Below are 15202 nucleotides of genomic sequence, written 5' to 3' on the forward strand. Positions count from 1 at the left end.
AAGGAGGCTGTGAAGCACAGCGGAGCTCACATGAGTCAGGGCAGAGCTCACGTCTCTCTGCGACGTGCACACATGGACACGCCACAGTGACGGGAGGGCCTATGGCTCCATGATAAGAGCGCACACCTTTCCACCTAGAAGGAAAGTAAGGACTTCTTCACCCAGTGCACAGTTGAAAGATGGGATCTGTCTCCCGTAAGAGGCAGCGATGGCCACCAATGTGGATGGCTTTACAAGACGATTAGACAACGTCATGGCGGAAGAGGAGAAGGCTAGCAATGGCTACTAGCCCCATTGGCTATGTGCTTCCTTCCCCATCGCCTCTGAATGCCAGCTGCTGGGAATCACAACTGAGGAGAGTGCTGTTGCGCTCATGTAGTCTTCCCACAGGGACATCTGGATGGCCGCTGTGAGAGGAGGAGGCTGGACTAGATCCTGTTGCAGGCTCCTCCGATGTCCTTCTGTCGTGCTTACGTACTTCCTGGAGGCATCTGGTAGGCCATCTGGTTCTAGATGGGCCTCCGCTCCAATTCAGTGGGGCTCCTCCACTCGCTCAAACCCAAGAATATAAAGGAGAACATCAAGCACACAATCTGCAGGGAAACCGAGAGCCACAGGACGCATCACTTTTCCAGCCGCTCTTAACTTTTGCATAGCAGGAACTCCATCAGTCGTTTGGTCCCACCCAAGAAGGTGCACCCATTCTTCCAAGGCAATCAGAAATTAACTGATTTCCACCCTGATTTCTCTTTCAACGTGTGAAGGAACGGCAGCTTTCCTGCTATCAAAGAAACAGGTGAACCGCCAACAAGGTATCTTCCCCCAGCAGAGGCTGCGTCGACCATACCCTTTGCAGATGTAAACAGACAATTAAATGTCTAAACAGCCCCCATCTACTTGGGAGATACGGCCTTTCCGCTCATCCCCCCCCCCAAATAACCACGTTGTTTCTCCTCCCCCCTTACAGACACACTTTAATTAAAAACCATAAACAGCTTGTCAGAAGCTAATTAATAAAAGCAAAGCATTTGCCAAGTGGAGTTTGGGGGCTCTGTGCAAGCATCCGTTTATAACCCCGGAACCGAGGGCAATGAGTCGCAGATTGTGAGTATTTAATGGAACATGGAGAAGGAGGGAGACATATCACTTTGAAAAAAATACACACAGAGAGAATCGGAACGGGGAGAGGAAGAAAAGGGGAGGAAGTGCCTCCATTTCCGCTCTCCCCCCTGAAAATAAAACCTTTGGGGGTGGGGAAGGACCAATCATCATAGGAAGTAATGTAAATAGTGCTCTATTACAGGAGTGGGAAACTCCTGAGGGCCGCATTCCCTTCTGGGCAGCCTTCTGGGGGTCCACACGCTCCCTTGATCATTTGGTTTGCTTCTTTTCTGACTGAGGGCCTCCCCTGTGGGCCCTTTCAGTCTCAAAAACAGGACAAACCCTCCTCTTAAATAGCAAAGCCTGCCTGCTCCCACACTCACGCGAACTCTCCTTTCAGCAAACACAGAAAATCAATGCGACTTTGGAGCATTTGCCAACGAGAAGCTAGCGAAAGGCGACCCTAACCCAGCGTGCATGTGCACACACAGAAGCACACTCAGGTGACATTGCCCTGCACCTGTGAAGTCCAACATGCCTCCTGAAATCAAGAACTGACCCAAATGAGAGAAAGAGACAAAGTCTTTGCTGTTTATCAAAAAATGAGAGGGGAAGGGGGATTTAAAACACAGCTGACAGGCTTCAGTGGGGGTAAAACAGGCACCATCCCCACCTTCGGAAAGAATTGCCAGTGAATCAATAGGAAATTACAGAGCTTTCAAACTGAGGTTTTGTCTGGAGACCTAAACTTGAATTCCATACACTGCATTTTAAAAGCCAATTAGCATAAAAGTTGGGGGGGGTTGGAGTGGGTGCAGCAGGGGTGGAATGAAGGCACAGAGAAGGGTCAACCCCCCCCTCTCTTTCACTGGCTGGCGGAAATTAAATTAGATTTCAAATTAATTAAAAGGCACTTGGACACAAAAATGCAGGCAAAACCTTCCCCTTGAGAGGAGCTCCAGGGAGTGGCGAACACACAAGGCCATTTTTAGATTCAGATGCGTTTCTGGGGGCAGAGGCGGTTGAGAAGTTCCAGAAAGGAAAGGACTGTAGCTCAGTGGCCTCGCACGCAGAAGGTCTGAAGCCCAGTCCCAGGCCGCATCTCCAGGTAGGGCTGGGAGTGTCCCCTGCCTAAACTCCTGGAGAGCTGCTGCCAGTCAGTGTAGACAACACAGAGCTAGGTGGACTACTCTGCGGATGACTTAGTTGGCTATAACCCTTGAAACTGGACAAAATGCAACCCTCGGATTCCAGACTATTGCCTGTGAGAGACGTCACAGCAGAACTTCAGGACTTTGCAAGGGTAACAGGAGAGCAATTTGGAAACAAGGTTCAAACTGGCTTTCAGCGAGGCACAAGGGGCGGGATGCTCCTGTGAGAAAGGACTAAGTCAGGGTCCTCCCCCCCCCCCGCTGCCACACGCTCACCGCTGGTTCTTCCATACACAGCTATGGCTCCATTCTGCAGGCCAGCAAAGAGGTGGCCAGGGTTGTGCTTCAAGCAGAGAACGGGATGGCGGCCAGGGCTCTTGACAGTCAGCAAACACTGCGTCCCTGTGTCCACACTTCCATAAACCAGGATACTGGGGTTGCGGGGAGAGAGATGTCAGGGGGAGAGCACAGTTAAGAGTGCAGAGAGAAAATCACACAGGCTGACACTTAACACAGCAAAACTAGAACAGAATGAGCGACTCCTGGTGGCTGAGCAGGGAAGTGACAGAAAGGTTTGTGCGGTTCTCTCTCTCTCACACACACATATACACACACACACAAACATACAGTACAAAGTGGGGGGGGCTGCAAATGCTAGCATTGAAATCTCAACAGAAGAACTTTACTTTCAATGCTGAAGATCAACCCGGAAATACACAGGGCTAATATTTTTTAAAAAATGAGACACTGCCCCTGAGCACATGCAGAGTGCTTCCCTCTCCTCGTTCCAAGTAACAGCAACTAGAGTGCCTGGAATTGGGGTGGGTGGGGCTTTGAAGGACAGCGAGAGTGGCTTTCCCCTTTAACCAGAAAGTGCTTCAACGGGCTTCCCCAAAACATGATGTCTGTGCACTGACATCACACAGAATGCTGAGGTGTGTATGAAAAATGCAACATATCCTTGGGGGGGGGGGCTCTGGGAGTAGACTCCAGCTTCGTAGCAATGGCAGTCAGTGATCCTAGTTCAGACCAGGGGTAGCCAATGTAATACCCTCCAGATATTGTGGACTCCAACTCCCATCAGCCCCAGCCAGCCTTGCCAATGGTCAAGGGCAATGGGAGCTGTAGTCCAACAGCATCTGGAAGGCACCATGTTAGCAATCCTGGGTTTAGATCAGTTCTTCTGCAGAGCTTGGAAAAGTTACTTTTTTGAACTACAACTCCCATCAGTCCAATCCAGTGGCCATGCTGGCTGGGGCTGATGGGGGTTGTAGTTCAAAAAAGTAACTTTTCCAAGCTCTGGGGTGCGGAAATATAAATGCACATCTCCTTTTAAATTTGAAGTAGGAGTTTCCTACAGCGAGAACCGAGGGCTCATTTTAAGGATAAAGAACACCTGACAATGGCAGGGGGATTTCCACACCTACACACACATCATTTAAGTTAAAGCTTTTATCTTTTGCTTTACAAGAAAAAGAAAAGCCTGCACAAAAAGCGATATATAAATCACCACCACCAATGCAAACGCAATTTAAGAGCATCTTAAAAACAACCAGTTTGTAATAACCTAAAGAATCCAGCCCCAAACTGAACACGCAAGCCCAGAAACACACTGCTAACTGCTCTCCACGCTGCCTCTTCAGCTCAAGTTGCATCACCCACTCAAAGCCACAGCAGCGATGGCTGGTGCCCATTGGAACATGTGGGGCAGAAGGCAGGGAGCCCAAACAATAGGTGGAGCCCAGAGCCAATAACCGGCTGCGTCCCCACCCTCCTCCCTGCTGAGTTCTACAAGGGCAGCACTGAGACTAAGCAGGAGGAAGCTGATAGCCTGGGCCATCCCCTGGACTAGTTGTAAGTAACAAAGCAGGTGGGGGGGAACTGGATGAGGGCAGACTGAGGTTGGTGGAGCACTGCCCCATTTGCCCTCATGCATCAGCCACCAGTGAGCTACAGAGAATCAAAAAGAAGCCTTCAGGGACAGAGCCAGCCTGAAAACTTGGGGAAGTGAGTTCAATAAGCATGGGGCCACCACCAAAAAAGGCCCCGTTCCATCGGCCTGCCAAACACAAAATCACACACGCTTCCTCACCTGCCATCCTGTAGCCCGAGGCAGATCACTGGCTGCGCCTGCAAGGGTTGGTCGGCAGCCATTTCCGAATCATCAGCCCTCTCCTCTTCACTCCTCTCCGGAATGTATTCCGAGCAAAGGACCTGCGAGGCTACTGGAAATGACTTCACTGTGCGGGGCACTGCCCGGTTCAGGGAAAAGATTTCCACTTGGCCCCCGGCACCCTCCTGGCCTCCCCCAACCTGGGCAAGCCAAGAGAAACATGAACAAAAAGCATGAGGGCCGCTGTCCTGGGTGAAGAAGGAACTCTCCTAAATAAGTTCACTGAACAAAGTTCACTGAGCAAAACGCCATGAACTACCCCTGAAAGTCATTCCCACCTTTGTCAAGTAAACTGAACATTAATTAAGCTCATTCTGGGGTAGAACCCGAACGATTTCTAGTTCATCTTCAGATTCATTCTGTTACAAGAGTTTCTGATGCTTTAGACTCTTCTGGGGCTTGAAGCTTAAGTATCATCATTGTTAGGGAAAATAAATTAAACCATCCACATCCCCGTGTGTGTGTGTGTGTGTATGTAATGTCTTCTTAAGTATATTTTAAACATCAGCACAGCAGTTTGAAACATTCTGAATGATGATAAAAAATGGCCAAGGATCATTCAGATGAACTTGAACTGAGCTGTGAACAGAACATGAAACAAACTAATTGGCTTTGTACAGAGAAAAACTTGAACTGGAATGGGTTCCTTTGGGGACATGGAGAGCTAGAACTAGTTCCTTCCCAAACTCTGTGCAAAAGTGGCTGAGCATCAGATGAGGCCAGAAACACAGCTAAGAGCCAATTCACCTCGGAGTCCATTTCTCCTGCTCATGGGATGAGGCGCTTTGGTACAAACTCACCCAGAGATAGCCTTGCGGCAGGGAAGTACTGATGGCAGAGAAACCCAGCAACGAGGAATGGACAGGGCTGTGCACGGCGGCGCCAAGCTGCATGCAGAGTTTAAAAAAAGAAAAATAAATATAGGGAAAATTAGATACCGAAGAAGAAGAGGGAAGGGGTGGCTAGCCATGTTGAAAGGAGAGTGGGCATTTGAGTCTAAAGTCAGTCATAAGGAAAGCACCTAAGAAGACCAACCCTGCAGAAGTTCTACTGGAGAAGCCCCATTTTTGTAAGTCGCTCGGAGACCTTCGGGTAACAAATGCCAAACAAGACATAACAACCACCAACAAATGGGAATTTCACAAGGCCAGGGATGTGTATTTTTTTAATTATTATTTTTAACATATATGTCTGCTCTCCTTTTCTAACAGAGACTTCACCTCGCTCTCTCCCCCCTCTCACATTAAGGAACACAGAAAGCTGTCTTATTCTGAATCTGATTACCAGTCCTCTCTTGACCAGGAGGGGAAACTCTCTCAGTCCTGCCTGCGGATGCCAGGGAGTGAGCCACAGACATTTTGCGGGTGCTCTGCCCCTGACCAACAGCCCTGCCCCTTAGAACACAGGAAGCTGCCTAGGCTATGTGATGCTCAGATCGTCTGCCCATCTAGCTCAGTCAGTGGGGGCTGGTGGCTCCCATGTCAGTGAATCTGCTCCGGGTTTTAGTCAAAACTTTCAAGGAGCTGTCCAAAGTGCTCAGCAGACAGGAGCCTTTTCCCGTCCCTGCCTGGAGATGAACCTGGGACCTCCAGCACGCAAGGCAGGGGCTCTGCCACTGAGCTACGGCCCCTCCAACCTGCAGGGCTTCCATCTTTAAAACCAGGGACCCCAAACAGATTGCCGGAATAACACACTCAACAATTTGCCAGGGGGTGGCAGGAGGACAGGAGTTGCTTCCCTCTTGTGTCTCACAGCAGCCTAGAGAGGAGAGAAGATGGGGAAGGATCCCAGACTTTTCATGTCTTCCCTCCAAAGAGAGTACAGGTCCCTTTCTCCAGAAGTAAAACACAGGGAGCCCTTTGAAGCCAAAGGATGGAAACACATACACTGGGGGGGGGGAACCACCCCAAACTGTTCCAGATCCTCTAGGGGAGCCAGAAGGGAGGAAAAAGGACTTCATGGAGTGAAAAGAGCTTTGCAGATTAATCATAATATATGAATGCAGAAGCAAACCCCACCACCACCTATGGTAGGGGAAATCACAGATCATCAAAAAGAGCAAAATCAGCAGCCAACCTGATGGAATAAAGCTTTGGCAAAATGAGAGATGGGGAGGGGGAGAGAAAGAGAAACACTCTCTGCCACCCCTGGAGGAAACCTTGCTACCATTTGGTCTTATTAGACAAAACGGGAGCCAGGCCTTCGGGAGAGAAAACGCACACATGCGATGGGGGGGGGAGCTCAGTGGCAGAGCATCTGCCTTGCATGCAAAAGGCACCAGGTTCAGTCCCCGGCAGCATCTCCAGGTAGAGTGGGAGCATCCCCTGCCTGGAGAGCTGCTGCCAGTCAGTGCAGACAGCAGTGAGCTAGATGAACTAATGGTCTGACTCAGTAAAAGCCCACTTCCTACCTTTCTTTTTCAATTAGCCCTTTACTCAGACCCATGAGGACTAAAAAATTACGTTATCTTTAGGCTGAGCCCCTGCTTCCCATGCAAAAAGTCCCAGATTCAACCTCCGGCACCTCCAGCTAGGGCTAGGAATGGAATGTCCCCTGCCTGAGGCCTTGGAGAGCTGCTGCCAGTCAGGGTAGACAATACTGAGCTAGATGGGCTAATGGATCTGACTGGACATAAGGCGGCTTCCTAAGTTGTGTTCTGACCCCGGCTGCCGCCCTCCAGCCCACCCTGTTGTGAAGACAAGACAAGATCAGAGAGACGAAACAAGGAGAGGGTCGTGGTTCTGTACCTGCAGGTCAAGAGCCCTGGAAGAGAATGCAGGGGTGCGGGAAACCAAGATTGGGCACCAGAAGGGAGCTTTGCTTTTCTTGTCTTCCTCAGGACAAAGCCACCCGGGCTGGTTTTCCTCCCCTGCAGGAGAAGAGAGTGAAGCTGAGACTCAAAACATCCTTCTGGACTAGGTAGATACAACAATTTTTTAAAAAACCAACTTGCATCAGAAATGTTTGGTAACAAACAGAAATAACGATGCAGACACAAACGAAGCTGCCTTATACTGAGTGAACCCATTGGTCCATCTGGCTCAGTATTGCCCACACTGACTGGCAGTGTCTCAGGTCTCAGGCAGGGGACATTCCCAGCCCTACCTGGAGACACCGGGGATTGGATCTAGGAAATGTTTTTGCACAGAGAGCAGGAGCTCTGCCGCTTGAGCTACTGCCTCTCCCTAAAGGTAAACAAAGCTTCCAGTCCTCATGGTTCTGAATAAAGGGTTGGTGATTTAAATAGGAAGCTGCCTTATGCTGAGTCAGACCATTGGTCCATCTAACTCAGTCCTGTCTACACAGACTGGCAGCTGCTCTCCAGACAGTGGCTTGGCTTTGTGGGTCGTGTTTGTAGAAGAAGATCCTTTACATCACCGGCTTCATTTCAAGCCAGTGATGCAAAGGAATATTTGTGCTAACAGCAAGCCCTGCTTTGGGGGCAGGGATTGACTGTGTTCCAATTGAACTCCATAGCACAGCCAACCCCAGCAGGGCTTATTGTCACCTCCAGTCAGCTCTGCCACCAAGCCTCACCTGCAAAGGAACCACCAGAAGCATGCTTCGAGGCTCCCAATTCTCCCTTTGAAGGCACGTCTCTGCCTGCCCACCCCCCATGTCACGTATGGCATCAGGTATAGCGGAAAACATGATGGGCCCAATTTGGCAGGAGGCCCCCCACTATCTTTTTTTGCCTATAGGCATCAGGCAGAGACTTTCCTCCTCATCCAGGCTTTTGGCCCTTAATGTGTGGAGCCTCAGCTGCCGGGGGGCTCTTTTAGTGGGGTAGCACCTGTGGCCCTGTCCTTTATTTTTGTACTGATGCTTTTCTAGGTTTTTTATCAATAGCTTGTGTTTGTTTTCAACTGGTTTGACTGTCCAGATGTGTTTTTAGGTTTTACGGTTGTGTTTGTTTTAACTGGTTTTAAAGTATGTCGCTTTGGGTCACTTGTGTAAGAAAAGCAACTAATAAATAATATAAATAAAAATCATTCCAAGAAGTAGTCACATGTGCCTTCTGTGGGAGGCACTGTCTTCTCCACTGTCAAATTTTACATTGTAAGCTCAAAATATTGAATCACAGGATTGTAGTATGCCAACAAGAAAGCAATTGTGTTGCATCAAGGGAGGGAAGGGAAACCATAACCACCTCGAGGTTATTTGTTTAGCTAAAAAGTTTCTATTTAATTAGCGTCAATAGCTTTTGTTGCCTAGTGGCTACTAGCTGTTAAACTTCTCTGGCCTGCTTCGGTGAGGGGCCAGAGAGAAGCTGTTTGTCCATTTGAACACAGCCAGCAAAGAAAGAGGGACCATTTCTTTGGCAGCTGGTGGGTATTAAAAAGGATATTATAGAGTTGGAAAAAGTTCAGAAGAGGGCAACCAGAATGATCAAGGGGGGGGCTTAATCCTGGGGGGGGCTGGGAGAGGGGGAAGTTGGAGCCTGGGATTGGGTGTGGGTAGGGAATATAAATAAGTATAAAATTATGCATATTGGAGCAAAAAATCTGAATTTCACATATAACGCTCAAGGGGTCTGAACTGGCGGTGACCGATCACGAGAGAGACCTCGGGGTTGTAGTGGACAGCACGATGAAAATGTCGACCCAGTGTGCGGCAGCTGTGAAAAAGGCAAATTCCATGCTAGCGATAATTAGGAAAGGTATTGAAAATAAAACAGCCGATATCATAATGCCGTTGTATAAATCTATGGTGCGGCCGCATTTGGAATACTGTGTACAGTTCTGGTCGCCTCATCTCAGAAAGGATATTATAGAGTTGGAAAAGGTTCAGAAGAGGGCAACCAGAATGATCAAGGGGATGGAGCGACTCCCTTACGAGGAAAGGTTGCAGCATTTGGGGCTTTTTAGTTTAGAGAAAAGGCGGGTCAGAGGAGACATGATAGAAGTGTATCAAATTATGCATGGCATTGAGAAAGTGGATAGAGAAAAGTTTTTCTCCCTCTCTTTTAATACTAGAACTCGTGGACATTCAAAGAAGCTGAATGTTGGAAGATTCAGGACAGACAAAAGGAAGTACTTCTTTACTCAGCGCATAGTTAAACTATGGAATTTGCTCCCACAAGATGCAGTAATGGCCACCAGCTTGGATGGCTTTAAAAGAAGATTAGACAAATTCATGGAGGACAGGGCTATCAATGGCTACTAGCCGTGATGGCTGTGCTCTGCCACCCTAGTCAGAGGCAGCATGCTTCTGAAAACCAGTTGCCGGAAGCCTCAGGAGGGGAGAGTGTCCTTGCACTCGGGTCCTGCTTGCGGGCTTCCCCCAGGCACCTGGTTGGCCACTGTGAGAACAGGATGCTGGACTAGATGGGCCACTGGCCTGATCCAGCAGGCTCTTCTTATGTTCTTAAGATGAAACCTCTCCCCAAAAGCACAAGGTTGGCTTTTGGGGGAAAGGGGGGGAAATGGATGCTGCTTTAAAGATTCAGAATTTCTCCCTGGGTACCTTTATTTGCACACACACACGCACACGCACAAGCACACAACTGAGAAGCCTTTGCTCTCCTTCAAAACAGCATATGCCAGCATTGTGAGCCCTGAACATCCATGCCACGCTCAACAGCTATAGAAGGAGAAAAGAAGCCATAAGAAAACAAAAACGAAACGCTCTTCCACATTTAAGAGGGTTAAAAAAAAATCTTATTTTTAAGTGGCGGTTGCAGTTCTTTTCCCCACAGGCAGTTTGGATTAAAATAGGCCAACAAACTGCACATATATATATATTTAAAAAATGAAAAACAAAACAAGAAAATTAAATCATCGGTGCCTGGGGGAAGCCAGAGGTTCAAATGAGATTTTCAAATGATTTTCTCTACCCCCTCGCACTTCCCTCATTTAAAAACATAAAAGAGGGAGAGAGAGAGCCTTTGCTGCTACAGTAGTTGCTGGAGTTAAATAGGAAACGGAGATAAGAGCATCTTGAGGGACCCCGGAGCCAGCAGACAAGTTGAAATGTAAAAGGGGCGTTCGGAGGCCGCCTGGAACCATTTACTACATTCTCTCCTCCAGTCAATGAAGAGATTAAAGGGCAGGAGCTGCTCTGAACAATGACATTGGAGGCTCTTTCCCCTCTCTTCCCCCCTCCCCAGCACACATCTAGACGGGGGTGGCTCCATTTCAGGCAATTAGCAAAAGGGCGTTCGTCCTTCTAACAGCCTCCCGTGAGCAAAGAAGAAGGATGGCTAATGAGATCCAAACAACAGCTCCATCCATCGCCGCCGCCACCACCATAAGAAAGAGCGCCCTGCCGAACATTTCTCCTGCATCATCTATTATTATTATTATTATAGAATAATAGTAAGAAGAGCCTGGCTGCTGGGTCAGAGCAAAGGGAGCCCATCCACTTTTCTCACAGTGGCCACCCAGATGCCCCCAACGAGAAGCTTAAAAGGTATGGTGTGGATATCTCCCGTTACTAAATCTATATTTAATTTAAACCTAATTATGAATGACTGACAAAAAGTTCTTTAAAACAGTGTAGAAAAACATGGAAATTCTTTCAGAAGGCACCTTTGAGACACACAGTTCTTGTCACATCCACTCTGACATGTGGCCCCCAAAGGCTTGGCCATTGGTCAATGCAGCCCTTGGCCCATAAAAGGTTAACAACCCCTACTTTACAAATGTAAAGACTAAGAAATATATGAAAAACTTTGGGGGTAGGGAGGAGGCAAAGGGAGAGGGGTCCAGACATACCACTGACACTCAACTGCCTTTTCCCCCCTGCAAATTCACATTAAACTCCTGCAGCTCATGGGGAAAATGTGTATAATTTATTTCTCCCCTCCGCTGGGCACCTCCGGGAGTGGTTGCTCGGCTCTTTAATTACAGAAAAATTAAAAACACAAAGCAAAAGGCAGCTAATTAAAGGGCGGGCGTAGCAAACCCCCAAAGACTGCCACTGATGTACACACACACACACACAAAACTGGAAAAGAGAACAGGCAGGTGCTGATTTGGGGGGGGAGGGGCACCAAAGGGCACCAAGAGAAAGTAATAGCCCACAAAAGGACGATCTTTTTCATGCAAAGCATAATTAGCTTATGAGACAAGATGTGGCTACAGATGTTGTCTTACATGGCTTTGCAAGGGGGTCTGGTAATTCCACGGAGGGAGAGGAGAGGCCAATCAATAGCTAGTAACCATGATGGTGAGCTTGAACTCCATGTCCAGAGGCGCTCTACCTTTAAATGCCAGCTGCTAAAGACAAAAGCAGCAGGGGAAGGCTACTGTCTTCCTTTCCTGGTTGGGCACTTCCTGGAGGCACCTGGCTGGCCCTTGGATGCTGGTTTAGCTAAAAAAAAAAATCTGACCATGCAAGGCAGTTCACTTTTCAATGAAAAAATAACAAATCAGCAAAGATATGTTATCTTGTATTACTAAGTAAGGCATCTCACATTACTACATAAGGCTTTAGACTTTTAAAAATATATATATATTTCTTTCTTTCTTAAAAATGTTCAAGTTGAAGAAGAGCCCTGTGTAACTCAAAAGCCTACATAGTGCCTTGTGTTTTTTAAAAAAACAACCCAGTGAATGTTTTAGGCAACAGAGATTACTCACGGAGGGCAATTTTGGCCAAGTGCAGGCGATTCACCCAGGAGATTTTGCTGAGGGGGTTGGGGGTGATGAAGACCACCATCACGCTGATGGGGCGGCCGGACCTGAGGTGAGAAACAATTCAGGAAAACAAAGGATTAGAGAAAGTGTCTTGTTGCTGCCCTGGTCTCCTTTGGGAGAAAGGGCAGGGCAGAAATCTAATTAATGATTATGACTAAAAGCATCCTTAAACTCTTACACCTATTAGAGATCAATTCTGCATTCTCACACTCTTGAACCTGTTAAATCTCTAAAGGGAGGAACAGAGAACAGGGCTGGGCAACACGTGCTGCTCCAGATGTTGTCAGACTCCAGCAACATCTGGAGGGCACCAGGTTGGGGAAGGCTGTTCTAAAGACATGGTGGGACTTCCCAAGAGAAGCCGAATAGATTCTCCTAGCCCACCTTTCAGGGTCAGAGAGCGCCAACACAGCAAGTTCTTCTCTTCCCCCAACAGCCAACCCCGGGAGGAATTTTAAAATAAATAGAGCAAAAGAACCCACTTGTCTGGCTTCCCCGGGAGCAGGAGGCGGAGGCGGCACTTGTTGGCAGAATGGATCTCTTCCTCCTTGACCCTCATCAGCCTCTGCAGAGCTAAGCACCAGTCCTGAGCGACGGTCATGTTCAGGTTCTAGAAGCAAGAGAGGAGAGGGTCAAGCCAGGCCCTTCAGAAGGGAGGCGAGCCCAACAACGTGACCTCCTTTGGTGGCCGTGAAATTCCCCGTGGTTTTGGCTGGGCACTGGTGACGGCGCTGCTTTGTGGTCAGTCTGACCCTGCCAGATCTGTGGGCAGGAAAAACCCAAACTCCGCAAACCCCCACCATTATTTGGCAGCTATGGGGAGCGGCTTATCAGGACTTCCAAACGCTGCGCAGGTGACAATGGGTTTCTGGGATATCAGATGACTGACAGGTAGGCAGCTCCACCCACCTGTCAAATCTGGCCTGGGAGGGGTAAGGCAGATCAGGATCTGGCCTGCAAACTGAATTGGCTGCACCACCTGTTGGAGCTTCCAGGAGGCTGGAGGAGAAGCCTCGCCATCATTGCCCTCCCAAGCATTTTCCTTTTGCTGCTCTGAGTCTCCTCTGGAGAAGCGAGGAGGGAGCAAGCTGCAAATCATCTAAGCTGGGTGAGAATCATCTCCTCACTGAATCGTCACCTTGGAGTGGTGAGTGGGCTTGAGTGTTCCAATGAACCCTGTGAGCGATGCTGTCAGGAGTCATGCACTCCCAGCAGGGTCACCCATGGCAGTAAAGTCAAGAGAGAGGAAGCAGACAAGAACGATCCAAGAATGTCCTCAACAGCAGAACAGGCGGAGGATAACAATGTGTACGTTACTATGGCTGTGAAGGCGGACGAAGGCTGCAGCAGAGAGGACCACCACCACGCCTCTGAACTGCTTCTAAGTCAGATTTTTGTCTTCTGTATTGGTATATTTTGTAAACGGCATTCTCCCCTAACCTCCACCCCTGCTCTTGTGCTTTGAAGTCAACGTCTCTTGTGAGCCACTTGGGCACAACTCATTGAGGAAAGGCAGTATATAAATGAACTAAAATCAATCAATCAGTCTTTTCCAAATCCCTGTCTTGGATATGTCGATTTCAGTCTTTCCATTTCTCATTTTTTCCAAATCTGAAATTCAGTTCTCCACATTTCTGCAGCAATTTGCAATTTAAAATGAAAATCCTCATGAAAATTCTTCAGCATATAGAGTAAGTGTGAATTTCTCCTAACACACACACATATATATTCAGTTTCAACTAACATAAGTATTTGTGCAAGGAATTACTCCTAACGCAATGCATTTTTATAGGTTATTTTCACCAATATATTCATTTTTATGTATACCTTCCCCTAATAGTTGTATATTTTTGTAAACATAGTTTGGTTGGAGATCTACATGGCAAAATTTGGATACGTGCGAATTTCAAGAGAGAGCTGTGTTTCAGGTCTCATATTATTTTGGAAAGTGCAAATTTGATAGGCTCTGCTTGAAATGTGAACTGAATTGAATTTCTCCACCATCCCTAATGGCCCACAGGAGTCCCATTGGGCATCGCTCCAGATGGAGAACTGGGCTCACCTGGTACGTGCCGTGGAGTGTACTGATAAGAAGCGTTATCTGTTCCACCACAGCCAGATCCTTCTGGAGATCTTGAAGTTCCTGGAACAGACGAGGGGGACCCAAGTAGACTTTATCTGGGGGAACGGGGGGAATAACACTGTTACTAAAAGATTCTGAGCATAGATAGATACACAATCCCCTCTCCCAAAAAAAAGGTTTATATGTAAGGACACTCAGCTCATCCCACTACACAGTGAAAAGGGATGATTGACATGCCAGACACATGACTGAGTCTTTTTTTATTTACAGTATACTGTTTTGATTCATTTATTGTACCTTCGTTGATCTGGTTCATTCATTTACCTACGTTGGCTATTTCTTTCTGTATGAGGAAGTGCTGCTTTTGTTTGTTAATCCTTTGTAATTGTGGTAAGCCAACTTGTGCTCAACTTGGTTGCTGGAAAAGTGGCATACAAATATTAAATCAAATCACCTTCTCTGGCAAACAGCTTTTTCACTGCACTTCAAATTAGTTTTGGTTGTTAAATTGAGAAAGAATGTTTTTAACTGTAATTGTGTTTTTCGGGTGCTTTTAACTGTTTTAAGAATGCTTTCCTGTTAAACTGTTTTGTTGACATGTTTGCTACTTTGGGTTCCTTTGGGAGGAAGAGCAGGATATGCATTCAATAAATAACAAATAACAAACTCAAGTGGTCAGAGCAGGCAGGACAGGAGCCCAAGGAAGAGGCAGGTATTAACAGCTCGTGAGAATCCTGAGATTTGCAGAAGTACGTGTGTGGGGGGGGGAAAACATCTCCCAAATCAGCAAAATGAGGAGTGAGACAGTAGACAACAGATTGTTGATTTGTCAGTTGGACAAAAGAACAGGGGGAGATGAAATGGAGTGTTCTAGAGGAGGGCTTGTATATATATAGTTTGGAAGCAAAAAAACAGCTACTCAAAAATAAGGAAGAAGCTTCTATATACCTCTGGAGACACCCTAGGTATGCAGATGTATAGGGGATTGTAAATTAAGAAGGGAAAGGAAAAAAATTAAAAACCCAAACCCAAACCTGACAAAGTTCTGTGAGCT

At 47.5% G+C, this 15202-nt stretch overlaps 1 protein-coding gene across 9 annotated transcripts in view; it reads right to left on the reverse strand.

Annotated features, from left to right (window-relative positions):
- The window catches only part of ARHGEF10L (Rho guanine nucleotide exchange factor 10 like), a 94950-nt gene that overhangs the window by 22377 nt on the left and 57371 nt on the right, over positions 1 to 15202 (reverse strand). For all 9 annotated transcript variants that reach the window (XM_061602006.1, XM_061602005.1, XM_061602004.1 and 6 more), the window contains 7 exons: positions 14128 to 14243; positions 12548 to 12675; positions 12009 to 12109; positions 7173 to 7294; positions 5226 to 5312; positions 4345 to 4565; positions 2529 to 2683 (listed from right to left, as the gene is read on the reverse strand). In XM_061602006.1, coding sequence (XP_061457990.1) covers positions 2529 to 2683; positions 4345 to 4565; positions 5226 to 5312; positions 7173 to 7294; positions 12009 to 12109; positions 12548 to 12675; positions 14128 to 14243 — 930 coding nt within the window. The remainder of the gene's footprint in view (positions 1 to 2528; positions 2684 to 4344; positions 4566 to 5225; positions 5313 to 7172; positions 7295 to 12008; positions 12110 to 12547; positions 12676 to 14127; positions 14244 to 15202) is intronic.

The sequence above is a fragment of the Rhineura floridana genome, chromosome 18, assembly GCF_030035675.1.
Source record: "Rhineura floridana isolate rRhiFlo1 chromosome 18, rRhiFlo1.hap2, whole genome shotgun sequence".
In the NCBI taxonomy this organism is placed as follows: Eukaryota; Metazoa; Chordata; class Lepidosauria; order Squamata; family Rhineuridae; genus Rhineura; species Rhineura floridana.